At 37.4% G+C, this 21,555-nt stretch overlaps 1 protein-coding gene and 1 pseudogene across 1 annotated transcript in view; both read left to right on the top strand.

Moving 5' to 3' along the window:
• Man1a2 (mannosidase alpha class 1A member 2) overlaps nt 1–21,555 on the top strand; it is a 157,484-nt gene that overhangs the window by 124,411 nt on the left and 11,518 nt on the right. The window contains exons 9-12 of the mRNA XM_008832931.3: nt 1,446–1,561; nt 6,390–6,609; nt 15,962–16,134; nt 18,607–18,722. Coding sequence (XP_008831153.1) covers nt 1,446–1,561; nt 6,390–6,609; nt 15,962–16,134; nt 18,607–18,722 — 625 coding nt within the window. The remainder of the gene's footprint in view (nt 1–1,445; nt 1,562–6,389; nt 6,610–15,961; nt 16,135–18,606; nt 18,723–21,555) is intronic.
• LOC115070325 lies at nt 18,730–21,454 on the top strand (annotated as a pseudogene).

Raw genomic sequence — 21,555 nt, 5'->3', positions numbered from 1 at the left:
ATGTATTGCCCGCATGTATGTAAGAGCATTTGTTTCATGCAGTGCCCATGGAGGTCAGAAGAGAGTGTCGAATTTCTCTGGAATTGGAGTTATGGACAGTTGTTAGCTGCCATGTGGGTTCTAGAAATTGAACCCTGCTTCTCTGCAAGAGCAGCCAGTGCTCTTAACTGCTGAGCCATCTCTCCAGCCCCTATTTATTTTTAATTATCATGTGGTCCTTCATACTATATTTATATAGTCGTTTATATTGCAACTTCCCTAGATATTTCAGGTTATGCTTAACATTTTACTAATGGAAGAAGTTCTATAATGAACTTTGTTTTACATCTGTATTTGTGCTTCTCAAGTGATGTTACAGGATAATTGGAGAACTAGAATCCATACATTAAATTTTGATGGCTACTGCAAAATTCCCTTTGAATCCCAACAATTATGAACTGTATTGTCAGCATTGAGTATTATGTCTTTTAAAATACTTGGAGAGTACTGGGGATACAGTACAGTGGTAGAGTCCTTGCGTCCTGTGTACAGGCCCTGGGTTCAATCTTCAGCACCACACACCACACCCTGTGGCCACACACACACACACACACACACACATCACTCATTGGGCCTGGAAGCCTGAGGATTGAATTTGATCCCCAGGACCCACATGGTGGATGGGGAGAACCCCCAGACCTGTGCTGTGGCAGGCACATGCCCACTCATAACACAAGTAAATAAATGTGATAAAATTTTTAACATAAAAATGCTTGGATTTGATAAATGATAATAGAATTTCATTTTGTCAGGGGTCTTGGCTTAGGCCATGACCTTTTTTCCTGTTATGTGTGTTAATGTACTTTTCCCCATTCAGTTTCTTCTTTTAATTTGTCTTTAATTTAGTTTGTGTCATAGGAAGTATTATTTTCTTCTGCTTTACTTACAGTTTTACTCTTAAATTTTTAATCATCCACGCTTTTTTTTTTTTTTTTCCTCTGTGAGCTAAAGATAATAATATATTGTTTTCTGGCAAATGAATTCCAAGTTTTCCTCACAAACCATGGAATAGTCCACCCTGTCCTTACTGTGAGAGTACTCTTTGATTGGTTGAAGGGTTTATAAGAAATACATTGTTTTTCTTTTCATACACAGAGGTGTGTTTTGTGATAATTATATCACTTCTGGAAAAGTTTGGATGGATAATAGTGTAATTCAAGAAAAGGTCCTAAATATTTACAATATGACATATAGAAAAAGAAAAGATTTTCTAGAAAATTAGATGTATGTATGTACACAAGAGCAGGGTCATGTGTACTCTTGTGGGACTGTGTTGGAATATTTTGGAAATCAGAATGATTTTTAATTATCTATAAATGGTTTTTATAATTGAAAAATAGTATTTTAATTTTATTTTGTCTTTGCTTCCCCTACCTGTATTTTTCTCTTTTTTTCTTTTTTTACAGATCATACATCAGTTGGTGGTTTGGGAGATAGCTTTTATGAGTACTTACTGAAAGCGTGGCTGATGTCAGACAAAACAGACCATGAGGCAAGAAGGATGTATGATGATGCTGTGGAGGTGACTACTGTTGAAGTATTTTCTTACTTAATACATTGAATGTATGTACTGAGTGTTAGATAGTGACTAGACAGAAACAGAACCATGTTATTAAATGCATTCTGGAAATACACTATATATAAATGTTTGATTGTATGCATTCACTGTAGAGTTGGTTAAAATTTGGATAGAAAAATCCTTGTGTTAAATCTTTTTTTATTTGTGATGTTTTAAAGAAACTGTTGAAAACAGAGTTTAGTGTAGTATATTTATAAAATTCTATTTTAGTTACTTTTAGTTAATTTCTACATAGACTGCAAAAACTTCTGGTTTCATACATTTCCATAAACATTTCTTCTTTCAAGTGACACATAAACCCACACATTGAGAGCCTGTGAGTCAATAGTGATGGTGCTCACTTGTTTAGCCAAGCATTGTTCTAGCCCATTTTACATATATGATCTGATTTGATCATTATCATCCCTTTACGGAGCAATGAAGACCTTACGGAGCAATTAAATCAGGTAGCTTGTCAAAGGTCACAATCCTGGTAAATGGTAAAGCCTGGATTTGAGACAGGGTCTCCCTATAGCTCCAGCAGGCCTTGAACTCACTATGTAGACCAGGCTGGCCTTGAACTAGAAAGATCACTTGCCTCTGCCTCCCAAGTGTTAGGATTAAAGGTGTGTGCCACCACAGCCTGCTAGAGCCTGTTATCTTAATCACGGTGTTTAATATGTATATTACTTCCTCCTGTCCATCCAACCTGTTCATTCTGATATAGCTATCAGTTTTCAGCATTGTAGTTTTTGTGCTTTTAAAAAATCAAGCCAAGGGTCTTAATACCCATTTTATGTCCTTTACTTTGTAGGAATCTAATTTCCTTCCATTTAAAAAAATGGTTTTGACTTATTTTTAATTAAAATTTTTTTTTCTATTTATTATTTTTATTTTATGTGTATACATGTATTGCCTGCATGTGTGTAGGTGCACCTGTGTCATGCAGTGCCCACAGAGAATAGAAGAAGGTGTTAGATCCCCTGGAACTAGGGTTACGGAAGGTTGTTAGCCACCATGTAGGTGCTGGGATTCGAATGTGGATCTTCTGCAAGAGCAGCCAGTGCTCTTAACCACTGAGCCATCTTTCCAGCCCCACTTAGCATTTTTTAAAAGAATGCTTTGATGTTGAAGTTAATGTGTGGCACACCGTGCTTTGTCCATTGTAGTTTCTTAGTAAACATTTGTTGAAGGATTATGTTAACTAAGGAATTAAGGCATAATCAAGAATCTAAATGTAAATACATGGTTTCTAAAATTTTTATCGTCTTACATTTTGAAAAAGTTGGAGTTTTATTCTCTACTGTTAAAATTGAAGACTAGAAAATTTTATGACTATACTTAGAACAGTAGCATTGTATTGAAAATATCCATTAGTTCCTTTAGCTCCTTTAAGCAGAGAGAGTAATTTCTCATTGTCTCAGCACCTAGCACAAATACCAAAATATAACTGGTACTTAGTAAGTACTTAACAAATATATTTAATTTTTTGCAAGAAGTGACATGTGGCATGTAGCAAGTGATTTTTTTTCATAGTTTGTTTTTTACAATGTACTTAACCTAAAAGTAGTTTTTGATTTTTCTTAATTCTTACCAAAAGAAAAGCTATTTTTTATTATATTTATTTATTTTTGAGAAAAGATCTCACCCTGACTGGCCTGGATCTCACTGTGTAGAGCAGGTTGATCTCAAACAGAGATTCACCAGTCTCTGCCTCCTGAATGTTGGGATTAAATGTGTGCACCACCATACCTGGCTTATTTTTATTATTTTAAAATTATTACTCTTTTAAAAATATTATATGCATTGATAAGTGTGATATTGTTTTGAAAGTTAACCTTAAATTTTTAAATTGTTTTCATTTGCTGTGTGTTGTGCATGTCATCTGCTATGTGTAAATCTGTATTTGTTTTCTCCAACCTGTTTTCATTAGTTTTTAAATCTAGAATAGGTCCCTATTATTATTTAATAATAATGGATCCCTAATGGGGTTGGGGATTTAGCTCAGTGGTAGGGCACTTGCCTAGCAAGCACAAGGCCCTGGGTTCAGTCCTCAGCTCGGTGAGGGGGGGAGGACACAAAATAATGGGTCCTTATTATTACTTAATAATAAGTGATAAAATTTCATTTCAAAGCATGATCTCAAGTATGTATTTTTGCATTCTTAGTTTATCTTCCATAGATATTCATACTGTTAGGAGACAGTATTTTTCAGTGCTAAAACAGCACATTGAATGCACACAACAGATAGGACTACATGTTGTAAGATGCATTCTAATTTAAAATGTCATTTCAAAACTCATTTTTCTGAGCTATTCTATTTAAGATGCTTCCATCCCTGTTCTCTTCTCCTTTTCCCTTCAGATTCCCATAACCCTGGTTTCTTTATCTTTGTTTTGTTAGTTATGTTTTATATTATGATCAAATTTATGTTTATTCTTTGATTTTTAAGATAGTATGCGAAACATGCATTTTTAAAGATCCTTTGGTAGCAAAGTAGTAATGCCAGTACTAGTGAATGCTTGTTAAATACCTTTTAACCAAAGAGTAATAAAATTACTCCTAACTGCCATTTAGCAGCCTGGAATTTGATGTAAGATGACATCTTAGTCATTGTTGTGGGCCTTACAATTAATTTCCAGAGTCCCAAGGTAGCTCATAACAAAAAACCCATTTTCACCTACCAGCTTCCTTTTTCTTTAGCTCTAGTGAGTTCATGAGTATGTGCGCGACTGTCTTAGAGTAAGATTTGTGTTGTAATGGACAGAAATGACAAAAGGACACAATGATAGAAAAATTTGTAACAAATTCTTTCAGCATTTATGGAGTAGAGTACTTTGTGAGTTGAAGCCATGCTGATCTCACGTGACCTGTAACGATGAAACATTAGCCCCCCTATTAGAAAGACTGACCTTTTTATGTGCTTCAGAGAATCATGGTTAAAAGAAAACAACAAAAACTTAAAATCCAATGGTAATCCCTTATCTTTGGGTTATCAGTCACCGCCCATTTTCCTAACCCTTCAAATCTAAGTATCTGCAAGCACCATTGTCAAATTGTTTATTTGCTAAGTATTTATTGAGTGTGTGATGCATTAGAATAGGCCTTCTGAAATCTTAAGATGATGAAGGCATAATCCCTACAATTCTGTAAAGCTTGCATTGTTGTTAACAAAGAATGTAAGATGGATTTTTCCAAAACTGGATGTTATTAAGCATGTTAGAGAACAACCCATAATGAAAATGTAAATTAATCCTTGAAAGAAACCTTTTTATTGTCAGAAAGAAAAGTATAGTCACTAATCGTATGCAGTGATTTCTACCCAAGTAAACTGAATGAATGCAGTTTTTTATACTTTTTCATAGAAAAGGCAGAAAATAAATGCATAGCCCTTCCCAGTAAAGTCTGAAGACATAGTCCAGAGGAGCAAAGCTCTTCAGAAATCTCATTTTAAAAATGAAATGTGATTGTTATATTTTACTTTTTCTTATATATAAGTGTAGTGTAAAATATTTCCCTTGCTACCCCTATGTCTTAGAAAAACTGACATTCCAGGAGGATGGGCTGTTTCTCATTCAGTCTCCCTATGTCCATGGCACACCATCCAAGACAGATTGCCTTACTTTGAAAATTCAGTTAAAGTAAGGAGTTAAGGGATGTATATTTAAACTTACAATTCATTTTGGTCTTTTTTTTTTTTAAACAGGGTCTTCCTGTAGCCCAGCTGGCTTGGAACTCACTATGTAGACTAGGTTGACCTCGATCTCACAAAGATCCGCTTGCCTGTGCCTCCCCAGTGCTGGGATTGAAGGTGTGTGCCATCATGCCTGGCTTCTAGTTCATTTTGAAAGCTTTATAAATGTGCAAGGTGGCTCATGCCTTTTAAAAGTACTTGGCTAGGTGACACAATTACATGGAAAACAGATAATTTTAACTTTAATATTAAGATCTTTTTATTTTTAACTTATTTAGTCTTCTTTAGTTTTTGTTGCGTGAAATAGAGTTTGAATGAAGAACCTTTTGGTTTATCACTTCTTAAGATGATCTCAGTTGACTGATCATTATGGATTTCCTTTAGCTCTAAAATACAAGCCATGTAGGTAATAGTATGTAGAAAGGCACTCCAAGGCTACATCACCCCTTCCTATTCTGTCTTATAGTAGCGAGTAGGATGTTTGTTTAATTTGATAACTCAATAAAAATTTTGTTTGTTATAAATTAAGTCTCCAGTTTAGGAAAATTACTACTTAATAAAGTTTCATAATACCAAGATTTTCTGATAGCCAGATATCCAGAAATAAATGTTCACAAATTCATAGTTTGTGTTCTACTACTCATAGTTTCATTTCTGTTGCTGTGGCACATACCTTCACAAAATGTAACAGAGGGGAGGAAAGCATTTACTTGGCTTATAATTCCACATTATGGTCCATTTTCATGGGGCAGTCAAGGAAGTTAGAGCATCACATCCGCAGTCAGGAGCAGAGAGAGTAATTATTGTACATGACCCTTGTTTGCTTGTTTGTGCATTTGCTCAGCTAACATTCCTCTTTCTTACACAGTTCAGGAGCCAGCCCTTGGAGTGGTGCTGCCTACATTCAGGATGGGTCCTCCCACCTGGATGAACAGTCAGGACAATCCGCCATAGACATTCTCTCAGGCCAACCTGATCTGGATAATTCCTCATTAAGACTCTCTTCTTTGGTGATTCTAGGTTGGGTCAAATTGACAGCTAAAACTAACCAGCACAGCATTAATTTGCCTCTAAAAGTTTGTATCTTCTTTCTTGTAGGCTATAGAAAAACATCTTATTAAGAAGTCCCGAGGAGGTCTTGTCTTTATTGGCGAATGGAAGAATGGACACTTGGAAAGGAAGATGGGGCACTTGGCCTGCTTTGCTGGGGGAATGTTTGCTCTAGGAGCAGATGGCTCAAGAAAGGATAAAGCTGGTCATTATTTAGAGCTAGGGGCAGAAATTGCACGAACGTGTCATGAGTCATATGACAGAACTGGTAAGAATATTAATGAACATAATTATCAGTCTAAAATAACCTCTAAGTTAAATGTTTCCAGGAATTAGGAAGCAAATATATTTGGTACTGTTCACTTCAAAATACCAGACACTAAAATAGCAAATAATGTTTCTTAATTTTTAATTTCAGGAATATGCTTCTAGCATCATTTTTAAACATCCCAGGGAGAGATTGTTTATTATGTTATTGTTTTTTTTAATGTGTGTGAGTATTTTGCCTTCATGTTTGTGCCGTGCCTACACCATGTGTGTGCAGTGCCTTCAGAGGCCAGAAGAGGTGTTGAAGCCCTTGGAACCCATGTTACAGGTGTTTGTTAGTCACTGTGTTGCTGGGAGCTGAATTCAGGCCCTCTCCAAGAGCAGCAAGTGCTTTTAACCACTAAGCCATCTCTCCAGCCCCTATTATGTGTGTGTATGGTGGGGGGGGGGGTTGTTAATATTTGGAACCTGATTGTTGCAAAGACAAAAGGTAAAATATTTGTATGGAGTTACATTGCTTACTAGTTTTAATCCCAAACTGTTAGTTTATATTGCTATGCCTATACACTTAAGAAAATAAAAGCAACCAAAAGAGAATCATAGTTACCTTGAAAGTTCAGTTGCTAATCTGGCTAGCTGGCAGTTTGGCTTTTACTTAATAGTAATTTTTGTCTGTTTGATTAAAAAGACCCTCTGGCTTTACTTTGGAAATATATATATATATTTTCTGATACTCTGTTTTCATCTAGAGATTGAGATGGTTTTTATTGTTGACAAATTTGGTTCTTGGGAAAGTGAAGTCATACTTCATGTTTAAGGCATAGGTAACGTATACATTCATAGATAGATGTTCAGTACCTACAGAGTGCAGTAATGGACAAAGGGCCGTGAAACACTGAATTAGAACTGGTTTTCTTTGGCTTTACAAATGTGTATTTCTGTGTGAAATAATTAGTAACCTGGAAGCCTATAAAAGTAGTAATTTCTAGCTGTGATTTCAGAAACTTGAATTGATGTTTTTCTATAAAACTGGATTTCTGTTTAGGATTAATTTGTCATTAAGTACCATAACACAAATATGATTGGCTTATAATTTATCCTACTTCATAAATCTCTGAAGTTATTTTTATATAGTAAGGAATTAAACTCATGATGAAATTGACCCTTCAGTTCTCTCATTATCCAAATGAGTGGTTCCATTTCTTTAAAAATGTAACTCTGAAGAATATTAAAGCAGTGATATTTCAGAGTGGTTTAGCGTTGGTATCTGAGTGATCTGAGTTACAGATAGAAGCCAACAAAAATTACAATGATGACATGGAATGTCAATCATACACCTGAAATGTAGTTAACAGCTGAGTAAAATTCCATTGTGTATGTGGTCTACATTTTCATTTTCCATTCACCTGTCAATGGACATTTAGGTTGCTTTGGTTTCCTTACTATTGTGACTAGTACAGCAGTAAACATGGATATGCAGATATCTGTGGTAGAATATAGAGTATTTCAGATATATGTCCAGGAGTGAAATAGTTGAGTCATATGGTAGGTTTTTAAATATTTTTTGCAGAACCTCTCCTGAACGGTTAGTTTTAATTATTAATTTGACAGAATCTATAACCACCTGGGAAGGCATTTCAGTTAGGAATTGTGTATATTAGATTGGCCTGTGGGCATGTCTGTAGAGAATTGTTTTGATTCTGCCAATGTTCAGAGACGTAACCTAAAAGTGGGCAGCACCATTCCCTGGGTTTGAGTCCTGGATGCATTAAAGAGGAGAACGTGAGCTGAGCCCTGGTATGCATACATTAGTTTAATTTATTGCTCTCTGCTTTTGACTGTGGATGTGATATGATTAGCTGCTTCAAGTTCCTCCCACCTTGACTTCCCCACTGCTGCAGACAGTGACCTGCACCTATGAGCTAAAATAAACCTCCTTTCCTAAGTTGCTTTAGTCAGGGTATTTCATCACAGCAACACCTCCATACTGGTTGCCATAGTGGTCACACTGGTTTTTTACTCCAACCAGCAGTGGATAAGGGTTCCTCTTTCCCCACAGCTTTGCTATTGTTTTTTTTATCATTTATTTAGTTAATCATAGCTATTCTGACTGAGGTCAGGTGGCATCTCAAAGTGATTTCAATTTGCATTTCCCTGTTGGTTAATTGTAATATTAAACAATATTTATTGACAACTTGTGTCCCTTTTGAGAACTCTATTCATTTATTAGTTGGCAGTTTTATGTTTGCAATTCTTTATATATGCTAGATACTCAACCCGCTGTCTGAGGTATAGCTGGCAAAGATTTTTTCCCATTCTCTCTGTTTGCCCTGCTGATATTTTCCCTTACTATGTAGAAACTTAATTTCATGTAATTCCATTTGTTAGTTCTTGGGGCTGTTCTCAGAATGTTCTTGCTTATACTTGTAACTTGAAGTTTATTCCATGTGTTTTCCTCTAGAAGTTTCAGTGGTTCAGGTTTAAAGTTAACATTTTGGGTTCGTTTTGAATTGTTTTCTGTTTTTATGCATAGAAAGATGTGGATCTAAGTTCATTTTTCAGGGACATAGCAAGTTTTGCCAGAGGCATTTGTTGAAGTTTGCAGGAAATGGATGAAATAAGGAAACAGGTTTTCAGGCCTCTGGGAACTTGCTCATGTGAATTTGCAACAATGGTGATAGCATGCACAAGACCCATGCTGGCTCAATCAGACAAAAACACAGCATAGAATTGAGAAATGCATTAGTGTTCTCATTACCCCTTGTTCTATGTTCTGTGAGCCTTAGGTCTAGTAGAGGTTGCATTGTAAATGTGCCTCTAAGGTTGGGCAATTCACAGTCTTTCTCTGTGTGTGACCAGTTGTGGAACTCTGTAATAATCTCCATCTGTTGCCAAAGAAGCTCCTTTGATGAGTGGTGACTGGGCTGCTTGTTTGTAAATACAAGGATCCATATTTTGTGCCTAGTAATAAATTTCATTTGTCTAGGGATATGACAGTCTTGGAGTTTTCTCTGTGACCTGTGTCCTCTCCAGCTATGTTTATAGAACCACACATGAGTTTCTTCCCATTGAGTGGGCTTTAAGTCCAATTAGGAAGCTGTTGATAACCCCCAAGATAAAAGTGCCACGATTGTACCAGTGTCATTTGCTGTGCCAGTAATTGATGTGGTTATTAGGCCTTAAAGCTGGGGCTGGACCATCGATTGATGTTCTCCTTTAGTGGCAAAGCTATGAGAGCTAGCCTTCAGGAAGGTAGCTTCCAGGTCAGTTCCAGCTCCATTGCTCCAAATCCTGTGTCCAAAGTATGTCCTGTCTTCAGCAATACGGTCTTACCTTGAAGTTCTAGGAGGAAAGCAAGGACTGTGGCAATAACCTGTGTAATATTGGGATTCTCATGGACTATGCTGGCCAACAACTCAAAGGAAATTCTCCTGTCTGGCATGTTTCTTGTTACGTAGCCTTCAGCTATACACATAGACTTATATAGAGATATTGTATATATAATTTTTCAGTAGGTTTTTGGACTAATACAGTTCCCTCTGGTTTTTCACATGAGCTAGGCCTTATTTATCTCTCCTCTCTCTCTCCTTGTCTAACCCTCCCTCCATGCCCTCCGCATTGAATGTATCCCCATTTTCCCCATTTCTCCTTTGATAATACCTGTCTCCTATGGTTCTCATCCATCAAGCTCTCTCATAAAACAGAGAGTCAGGAACACAAAAGGTCACAAGTGGCCAAAGCATAGAAACTGAAGACTCTGCAGAATGCTGGTCCTTGGATAGGACTCCACCCACCCAGGGCTCAGGGACCATTGCAGAAGAGGGGGCAGAAGGATTGTAAGATCCAGGGAGGAGTTCATGACCATATGGAAATGAGTCCTACAGGCTACTGGGATTCTTCTCCTATGAACCTGTAGCAATGGTGTCAGCATGCACAAGACCCATGCAAACTCAAGCAGACAGAAATCCAGCACAGAAATTGGAAATGGGCAGCAGGCCCCAGTGTTAGTCGAAGAATTATTAGCATCTGACACTGCTGGGTGAGGAAGAGTTGATCTTCTTAAAGGGCGGGATTCTAGATAGCTGACTAGACCTCAGTGGATGAACTTGCACTGAAGGACATCTGGGGACACTAACTTGACACAAATAACAGAATGTATGCATTCCAGTGGGGTGGGGGAGTGCTATGGGAGGATGACAATGATTAAGATGTTCTATATGTAATACACAAAAATTCAATAAAAAATTGACAAAAAATAATAAATATACAGCATAGAAAGGGAAATGGACAGTAGGTCCCAACCTTAGTTGAGAAACTATTAGCAACTGATCGCTGCTGGGTGAGGGAGAATAGATTTTCTTTAAAGGCGGGGCTCTAGGTAAGCTGACTTGACTCCAGTGGATGAACTTGCATCAAGGGACATTTGGGTACAAATGCTTGACTGGATAGAACTTAACATATGTGTCAGAATGCATGAAATCTGGTGGGAGTGGAGTATGGGCAGACATGGATGGGGGAGGGGTCTAACGTTGATTGAGATCTATATGAAATGCACAAAAACTCAATAAAAATATACATTAAAAATAAACCTGTGTACGAATTTCTGATACGCAGTATTATAATACTGAATGATTACACATTTAAAATTCTCTAGCTATGTCATATTTAGAAAAAAATTGCATGTTTTCTCTCATATGCAGATCCTAATTTTTAATGTTTGCATGTATATAAATAAAGAGTCCTAAGAGTGATGTAGACTAAATAGGAGAACAGGAGAGGGGAGCAAGAGGTGTTGACGGGTGGGGCAGAGGTCTCTAGTGGCATGAAGGTGAAAAGGAGGCTCCTGGGCATGGGAGGACACAGGACAGGGAGGGGTAGTGAAGAAGGAGGAGGGGTAAGGAAGAAATGGAGAAACAGAAAAACAGATTTTGTTTGGAAAATGCTATAATGAAACCTAATTAGCTGATAAATTTTTTTTAAAGTGCAGTTCAAACCTGTGAAACATGAGGACTGGTGTAGACACTTGATTGTGGTTAGGTGTGCTTTTGTCATATGAACTGACAGTAAATGGTAGAGCTAAAACATAGAATTTGATATGGCATGTATGCTAAAAATATATTTGTTACAATTATGTGTTCCATTAAGCGCTGAATGCCCATATTATGCTGAAAACTATGCTGTGCCTACAGGTTAAAAGAAAGTGTGAGCAAGATATATCCCCTGCCTTTGAGAAGCTCATGGGAATGAGGGTGCCCTTTTGTGTTCTCAGCATTCTCGTTTCAAGCTGGCATTGCTAAGCTGTGTTTTGTTCTGATAGTTTTACATGGTGAGTTGAGCCTTTGACCCCCTTTGTCATGATATACCCCAAAAGGCATTTGATTTGTGCCTTGTTCTTTTAGATCTTGCTCTGATTTGACTTGTCTTTAATCTCAGGTTAGATTTTTGCATAAGTCCTGGTCTTCTACTCTTCCCAGTTGTTTTACATTTCTTAGGGCTGTACTGTAATTTTTCTAGCCTCTATATTTTTGAAGACCTATCTGCTTCTCCTTAGATATTTTTTGCAATTAGTAATGTAATTATTGCCTTGGGGTTGGTTTCACCTGATCTGTTGTTGGAATTAGGGTTTAAATTAATTCAAAATTGAATCGTCTGAGTGTAGTCCACCATTGTGGTAAACATGGCCAGGTTTTACATTTAGCTGGGTTTATGAAAAAGATTGCTGAACCTTTTCATGCAGCTAAGCAGTGCCTTCGTAGGGTTTCGGCATGGTATATACATGGGACACTAGATTGATGACTGGACATTGTTCCAGTTTATTTTAACCGTAGGTGAGGTAAGATACGTCGTTTAGCCTTGCCCTTTTTCATTCACCAGACTTAGCAGGAAAAACCTGGTGTTTTTTCTTATGTGAAGAAAAGCCTGACCAGTAAGCAAAATAATTTTTCGGTAAGAAGCTCAAAATGCTGTTTCCTCACAGCCAATTTCTACTGTAGCTCTGATTTTATTTTGGAAATTATTAGTTAATTTACTCTGAACTTTTAAAAACTTGATCTTAGTACCAGCAGCCCTCTAAATTTCCTTTTATAAAAGTACACAATGTAGCACATTTCATTTTGGCATTTTCATGCTTTGTTTTGTAGGAACCCCTCCCCCCACACACACACATACATACATTTTCATACTTTGTTTTGTGGCTTCTCCCTCAGGGGTCCCTCTTCCTCTCAAGCCTTGTGAATTCTATTACCCTTCCCATTGTCTTAAAGCCTCTTTTCCCTGTCATGGTCCCCTTTCTAGATTCATGATCTATATCTACTCTTATTCCCACATAAATACATATGTATACATGTAAATTAGAAGCTAGGATCTGCATTATCAGAGATAACGTGGTGTTTGTCAGTCTGAGTCTGGGATACTTAATATAATAATTTCTAGTTCTATTCATTTTCCTTCAAGTTTCATTCTTCTTTTGAGGAAGGAAAAGCACAAGAAATCTAGACCAAATGACTGAGGGTTACTCTTCTCTCAGTGCTTATGATGTTGCACCATTTAACAATTTGTTTATGTATTCTTGAGACAGTCTTAGATACCTAGTCCAGCACTGAACTCAGTTTGTTCCATGTAGTGCTGGAGGATACTAGCAAGAGCAGTGAGACAAGAAAAAGAATTGAAAGGCATCCAAATCAGGAAGAAGAGAATTGTTCCTATTTGTATGCGACATGATTTATATATGTAGGAAACCCTAATAAAGTCTGCACACAATACCTGTCAGAATTAGTTCAGAACAGTAGCAGAATACAAAATCAATATAGAAAAGTCAGTGGCATGTCTTTATATTAATAGTTGTCTATTGGAGAAAGAAATCAAGAAAAGAATCCTGTTCGTTATAGGATCACAAATAAAATAGTTGGGACTAGAGAGAGAGCTCAGCACTTACGAGTATTTACTGTGTAAACAAGAAGACTAGAGTTAGGATTAGAATTCCAGTACCCACGTAAAAGCCAGATGTGCTCTTGGGCATGTCTATAACTCCAACACTGAAGGGTAGAGACCTCAGGAGGATGACTGGAGCTTGTGTCAGCTTAGCTGAAAAATTGCAAGCTCTAGAGTTAGCAAGAGACCCTGTGTCACAGGAACAAGGCAGAGAGTGCTAGAGAAAGACATCTAATGTACCCTCCCACACATGTGCATACCCCCTCCACACACACACAGACAAACAGCACACAGAAGAATAATAATACTTGGTAAGTCTAAGCAAAGAGAACAATCTGCTGAAAACTACAGAATAGTGATGAAAGAAATTGAAGGAGACTCAGATGGACAGAGGATGGCCATTTGTGTTCATGGGTTGGACGAGTTTGAGTGTGTACTATAAAATTCCTACCAAAATTCCTATGATACTTTTCACAAAAATACAAGAAAAAAAAGAAAATTTTAAGTTCTTGCAGAATTACAAAAGGACCTGAGGGGGGGCAATGTTGCAAGCATTACATTTTAGGATTTCAAATTAAGCTACAAAATTATAGTAATCAAAATGGTATGAAACTGGCATAAACACATAGCCCTTTATCATCATTTAAACCATTTATTACGTACCAAATTATACTTCATTTAAGGTAGACCTTATCAGTAAGCTAAATAGAAGAGGTTTTTTTAAATTTAATTGAATTCTTACAATGCATCTTGATCATATTTAGAACCTCTCCCCCATCTGCACCTGTATAGCCCCCACCTGATTGCATGCATTCTGTCATGTATGTTAAAGCCATATATGTTATATGTTGTCATAGAAGTCAAGTTTGTGTCCCTAGATGTCCCTCAGTGTGAGTTCATCCACTGGAGCCTGGTCATTACTATCTAGCATCACTTCCATAAGGAAGACCAACTCTCTCTCCCCCAGCAGTGATCAGTTTCCAGTAGTTCCTCAGTTAAGGTTGGGGCGTCTTACCCATTTCCCCACTTCTGTGTTGGGTTTTTGTATGGTTTGAATTTGCATTAATCCTGCACATGCTGTCATCATTGCTGCAAGTTCATATGAGCAAGTTCCCAGCTGCCTGGAAAATTCCGTTTCCTTGTGTTATTTACCACCCCTGACTCTTACAGACTTTCTGCCCCTCTTCCACAGGAGACCTGGTGGCTGAGGGTTAACATAGGAGTCTGTCTCATGACATGGACTCTACAACTCTTATTCTCCCATTTTGGCCAGTTTTGACTTTCTGTGTTAATCATTATCTGTTACATGAGGAAGCTTCGCTGGTGAGAGTTGAGAGATGTATTAATAGTCTTTCTGCCCCCTGTTCTGCTATGTTCCATGAGCCTTAGGTATAGAAGTTTCATTGTAGATGTGTTGCTTAGGGTTGGGCATCTCACAGACATTTATTCTCTGTGTGTGACTGTTTGTGGAACTCTAATAGTTTCAGTCTGTTGCAAAAAGAAGCTTCTTTGATGAATGGTGAGAGGCATACTCGTCTGTAAATGCCAACGTATTTAGCATTCAGTGAGAAATTACATTTGTCTTGAATGTGGCAGATGTAGGTTTTTCTCTAGGATCTATGACTTCTCCAGCCATGTGTATTTGGTGATATTTACAGTACTACACATGAGTTCCCTCTCATTGGTCCGGCTTTAAGTCCAGTTAGATGTTGATCACCCCCAAGATAAAAATGCCACTATGGCACCAATAGAGGTAGTTTGCTGTGCCAGTCATTGTTGTGGTTATTAAACTTTACAGCTGGGTAGGACCACTCATTGGTTTTCTCCCTTTGCAGCTTGCCACTAATCTGCCACTAAATCTGATTCAAGGTATAAGCTTTGAAGTATTTTTCTTAAATGTATTCTAGCAAAAAGAACTTAAAAATTAACTTAATTTTTTGAAAAATTGCACTTTTTGGGGGGGGTATAGACTACATAGACTATGTACTGTGCTATAGTTAGCTTTGCATTTTTTCCAGTTTACTACCAGACTCTTGTTGATAGAGTCATATTTAGCAGCATTTTGGTGTATATGCTGAAAAGATATTTCATATCAGAGCAATAGAAATATCTGTAATTGTGTTGTAAAAAAACCAAAAATGGTACTTTCTTTTAAAATGATTGATTTTGCAAAAGAGTAAAAATAAAAACAAAACAACAAAAATTGCTTCAGGGCTAGGGATGTAGTTCAGTGGTAGAGCACTGGCCTTAACTGGCCCTTGGTTCAATTTTCAATTCCAAAATAAATAAATAAAAATGAAACTAATAGGAAGAAAAACCCACAAATGAAAAAATGGCATCCTGTCCTTTTCTTTGAGGGAGAAGAGTACTCTTGTAAGCAAACACAGATTGTTTGTTTTGCTCATTTATTTCTTTTGTCATAGCATTAAAACTAGGTCCTGAATCATTCAAGTTCGATGGTGCAGTGGAGGCTGTGGCTGTCCGGCAGGCTGAAAAATATTACATCCTCCGCCCAGAAGTGATTGAAACCTATTGGTACCTTTGGAGATTCACTCACGACCCAAGATACAGACAGTGGGGCTGGGAAGCAGCATTGGTAAATACAACAATATTTCCTTTTGTCTGTGCTGTTACTGATGGAAGGCCTCCCACGGATCCCCATCCCTGTTACTTCGTTTTTGAGAATTTCTCTGGTGAAGCTGTTGTCAGCCAATTTAAGTTTCTTCAGACTGGAAACAAGCTTTAGCATCCTGTTTTGCTTTCTATTAGGTTCATTTTGATAATAGTATTCACTCATAATTATTACTGAAGATCTATAAGGCATTATTCAAAAGGCAGTTTTTCAGTACTCTTACAAAACAAGCAGCTTTATTTTCTGTGAGGTCATCTTTATTTTTAAACACGGAAGAAAAATTAGTCCCATGTCAAATTAGCCCCAGTTCATAGCCTGGGTGGATGACTTCTGCCCACTTGACCTTATATTCTGAGTAATTCCTTAGAGGATCAGTAAATGTTAAAAAAAAATTTTTTTTAATTGAAAATTTAAATTGTGTGTGTGTGTGTGTGTGTGTGTGTGTGTGTCTCTGTGTGTGTGTGTGTCTATGTGAGAGAGATGTATGGAATTAGGAATTTATAATAGTTAGTAAATAAAGGAAGCAGTCTGTTTTACTTTTAAAATATAGACTTTAGACTTTCTCACTGAATGTGGTAGTGCATGAGGCTAGGCAGGAGTAGTGCCACAAAACCTGCCTGGGCTACCTAGTGAGTTTGAAACCAGCCTCGACTTAAACTGTTCTGATAGTTTATATAGTGATGGTCTGTTTTTTTTTTGTTTTTTTTTTAAGATTGATTTGTGTATGTGTGTGTGTGTGTGTAACTGCATGTATTTACATATACTATGTGTATGTGGGGGACGCCTGTGGAGATAGGAAGAGAGTGTCAGTTCCCCTAGAACTGGAGTAGCACCTGACTGTAAGGTACCCAACGTGATTGCTGGGAACTAGACATGAAGTCCTCTACAGGAGCAGCAAGTGTTCATAACTGCTGAACCATCTCTTCAGCCCCTAATGATCTGTTGTCCACGTCATCATTAAGATTAGGACTTAAAAATCGGTGTGTTCAAAAAAATATTTAAATTACTTTGATAAAAGCACCAAATCCCTCAGTAAGAAGGCTTTTAAACACAGCTATAATAAATACAGAGCTGTAAAATTAAGAATTTGAATACTTATTGTTAATTAGCTTTTTTAGGACCAGAGGAATAGGAGCAGCAGCTGTGGCAGTGATAGTGAGGTGTAACACCTTCAGTGCACAGTATCGGTGTTGGGTCAAGTAGGAAAAGAGGAGCCATGGTGCTGTTAGCTTTTAACAAATGCTCTAATTCTGAAGGGGAATGTGCCTACACCAGCAGCATGTTTGGTGGCTTTGACTTGGAGTTGTAAATAGATTCTTTTTGATTTACACATGTTCAAAGATTCAAAATGAAATATAAATTAAGAAATTTAAATTCCGATCAACCAGTAGAACCTACGTAGTAGTTAATGTAGAACAATAGCTCAGCTCAGTTTCTCCATCTGAAAAGTGGAGCTGTTAGCTTCCTAGGACTATGAAATTAGATGTCAGTGCATGTAAGGCTCTCAGAATGACCTTCAGCATAGGAAATACTTCATAATTATTGACTCTTAAGATGTAGCCATTCTTGTGATAGGCATGTAGGTGTTCCCTTCCTGCTAGTTTGTATCATCTGTAATGCCTAACTCTTACAAGATTGTGGAAATAAAAATATCTCGATACAGTCTATGGTTGCAATACATATTATCTCTTACTTCCACTGCTGTAGAAAACTCTGAAATAATTTTTTAAGCATGTTGTAAATTATAATTTGTTCTTGGAAATGGTTAAATTGAAATTTAGTTTTATTGGGGGGCTGTGATAGTGTTTGGGTGGGTATGGGTGTAAAAGTCAGAAGCCCACTTTGGCTGTTGTTCCTCTGGTGCCTTCCACCTTATAAGACAGTGTCTCTCATTGGCCTGGATCTTCACGAAGCAGTCCAGGCTAGCTGATCAGTGAGCTCCAGTGAGTCTGTCTCTGCCTCTGTCTATCTCACCATTTCTGGGATTACAGGCATATACCACCACACTCAGCTTTCTGTATGGGTCCTGGGGATCTGAACTCGGGTCCTCGGGATCTGAACTCAGGTCTTCAGGTTGTAAGGCAAGTGCTTTACTGACTGAGCCATTCATCTCCCCTGTTACTATCAACTGACTTCTGTTTTGATTTGTCAGAGTTAATGGGGCTTTATTGTATCAGACAGGTCTCTAATTCAGAGAGAATAGCCCAAATTAAGCCAGGAAAATATGAGATGCTGTAGAAAGAGTATAGTGTTAAAGAATGAAAGAGATTCTCACATTTATTTTTATAGTATGAGAATATTTCTACTTGATAACATATTGTTCTTAGGCTTAATATATCATCAATTACAAATAATGTATTCTTTGAACAGATTTTCTTTGACATATCCTTTGCAGTTGAAATTCATGGAATTAAGTCTCTCCTCCGATCTTCACAGGCTATTGAGAAGTATTGCCGTGTCAGTGGTGGATTTTCCGGGGTCAAGGATGTGTACTCCGCCACACCCACACATGACGATGTACAGCAGAGCTTCTTTCTTGCTGAAACACTGAAGTAAGATGCACTTAATTCTTTCAGGTGCATTTATTTTGAAGTGGTACATGAAAATAAACTCTGTTCCTGTTACTGGGGCAATATATAATGTTTCCATACAGGTATATATTGAGTAATGTTTAAATCAGGTTCATCATATGTCTTCTCAAGCAACTATCAGGTCTTTCTGGTGACAGCTTTTAATATCTGTCTCTTTAGAATGTATAGTGCTATCTATAATTACCCTACTGAACAGTAGTATACCAGAACTTCTTTTCCCTGCCTGCCTAATGTAGTACCTATTGATCATCCTTCATTTGTCCAGCAAATGTTTATTCAGATCTATTCAGATCACTTGGGAATATATCAGCAGAACAAAAGGACAAAATACCTTGCTCATCTGGATTTTACATACTAATATAAGTATGGTTTATTTATATTCTGGTATACTCCAGTCAAAATGTACATGGCTCAAAGTAAGGCATCCTAAATGTCCATATTCAAGTTTTTTCATCACTAGTACTAAACAATAGTACTGTTGTTTTCTCCTTTTTAACTTGTAACTTGTAATTGTTTCTGATTCCTCTTCTCCTCTGTCAGTCAATTTCATGCTTCTATTTTCTTGGTGCTTTATTTTATACCTTTCCATGTCTAACTTGATCCTGTTCCAGACCCTTATTGCTATAGAGATGGCTTAGAGCACCTGCCCTGGTATGTTTCCTACCTCTGGGCATTCCTTATTCTTATACATCCTGTGATTAGGCTTGCAGCTATGTAAAATAATAGAGCACTGTACTGTAAGGCCAAGTGACAGCTTTAGTCACACACTGCAGCATGTCATCTGTCCCATCAACCATGTATACACATACGTTTCTTCATTTATAAGCAGCACTGTTTTCTGGATAACTTGAGCCACCAGAATTTGGTATTTCAGCAGTAGCTTCTAAGAAAAGGACATGATTGAGGGGAGGCAGCTGCAGGGAAGATGGCACATGGGAAGCTGGTAGAGGAGAGTCCTGAGAAGCCACAGCAAGTTGGAGCCTCTAGAGAACCTGAAGAAGCAGAAAGGCCTGTGAAAACTAAGACTTTTTTCCAGGAATGAAGCGGAAAGTTCCAGTCACAGTGCTGTGATCAGCTGAAGAAGCTGTAGACCTCCCAACAAAGCCTACAAAGATCTCCAGGTTTGGATTTGCCATGGATAGTCAGATGAAAAAGAAGGCATCAGCCATATCCATCAAACTTGGATCAAATCCTAAGAAACCGTTCCAACTCTTGCTCCAAAAACCCTTTCTGTAGCAGCAACTTTTAATGAACATGAAGATAGTGAACCAGAAGAAATGCCTCCAGGAGGAAAGATGAGGATGGAGAATATTGGGAAGGACATACCAACATCAGCTGGAGCAAATAAAGGAAACGTGGTCTTTCCCAGACAAACAGACACCATGGGAACAAAATACAAAATCTCATCATGGAAATGTCCATGACCAAGGCAGTTAAATGATACGTTTTGAGATTGGGATGTGGGTGGGTGTACAGTCTCCTGTTACAAAGAAAGGAGTAAGACTATCATTGGAGCTGCATTTTTCCTTCTATTTCCTTTTTTTAAGATTGAGTGGTACACTGATAAATGAGAATTTGAAATTAGAGATAATTTATTTAGTATACAGATTTCAAGACATTTGTTAATTTTGTAGTTTGATGGGATTAGTTTCCAAAGGTTACAGATAATAAAGAAGCCAGAAATGGTGCCTTTCTAAGATTTGCATATTTTTTTAGACACAACTATTAGCATATTGAGAGGGAAGCCAAAAGTTAATGTGTCTTTAAACTGTGAGCAGTTACTTACCTAACCTCACTCCCTCACAACCTACACTTTCTGGCTTCCAGGCCCAGCCTTATGGAAAGAGAGGAAGTATGTACTGAGAGGAAGTCCTTACTGGATTATTGACTGAAAGTAAACTTAGATTGAAGTATACTTTTCCCCTGTGGGCATTTCCTTTTGTTTCAAGTCATCATACACTAGATTCGGCATTGTTGTCCCTGGATGCAGATGCTTAGCTCTTTAAAACTTTTTTTTTTCAAATTTTTTTATGTGAAGTGTTGTGTATTTGAAATAGCCCGCTTCACTGTAATGGAGTCTGTCTGCCCTTCAGTTGTCAGAGAACACCATTTGCTACCAAGTAAATCAATGTTTGCGTGTGTTTCTCTTGAGCTTTGTTCCTAGTTTCTGCAAGCATTTCCGCCAGAACTTGAGGCAAATCATAAGGAAGCTGTTTCTTTTAAAGTATAAATCACCACCAAAATCTAAATGTACATACTACTTTAAGTATTTGGCTGGTTTTTATTTTTTTTTAAAAGTTTACGAAAAAAATTTAAAAAGCCTGACATTTTATGAGAAAAAAATGTGATGTACTTTATGTGGGTTTTGTTAAAGCATTTAAGTTACTAACTTGTTAGATTCTATTTGAACTGCAAGATTTCTTATTTGTATAATTCCATGGCTTATTTTAAGTATTTATGTATTGGCCAGTGGTTTCAAAAGCACATTTTAATTACTGAAATAGAAGGAAAGACAATGCGTCTTCAAACACATTTTCATTATGAAATCTCTCACCACACTGTTGGATTTGTGTATTGTAGGGTGTTTGTTTTGCACTTTTGTATTGTATGTGGACTTTTAAAAAATGTGACCGTTAAACACATCTTTAAAAGTATAGTTGTGATGGCGCGCGCCTTTAATCCCAGCACTCGGGAGGCAGAGGCAGGCGGATCTCTGTGAGTTCAAGGCCAGCCTGGTCTACACAGTGAGTTCCAGGACAGCTGGGGCTACAGGGAGACCCTGTCTCAAAAAGAC

This window comes from Nannospalax galili, unplaced genomic scaffold (genome assembly GCF_000622305.1).
Source record: "Nannospalax galili isolate Female #2095 unplaced genomic scaffold, S.galili_v1.0 scaffold1951, whole genome shotgun sequence".
Taxonomy (NCBI): Eukaryota; Metazoa; Chordata; class Mammalia; order Rodentia; family Spalacidae; genus Nannospalax; species Nannospalax galili.
Note: the sequence above shows the minus strand (reverse complement) of the source record. Positions and strands in the feature narration are given on the sequence as shown.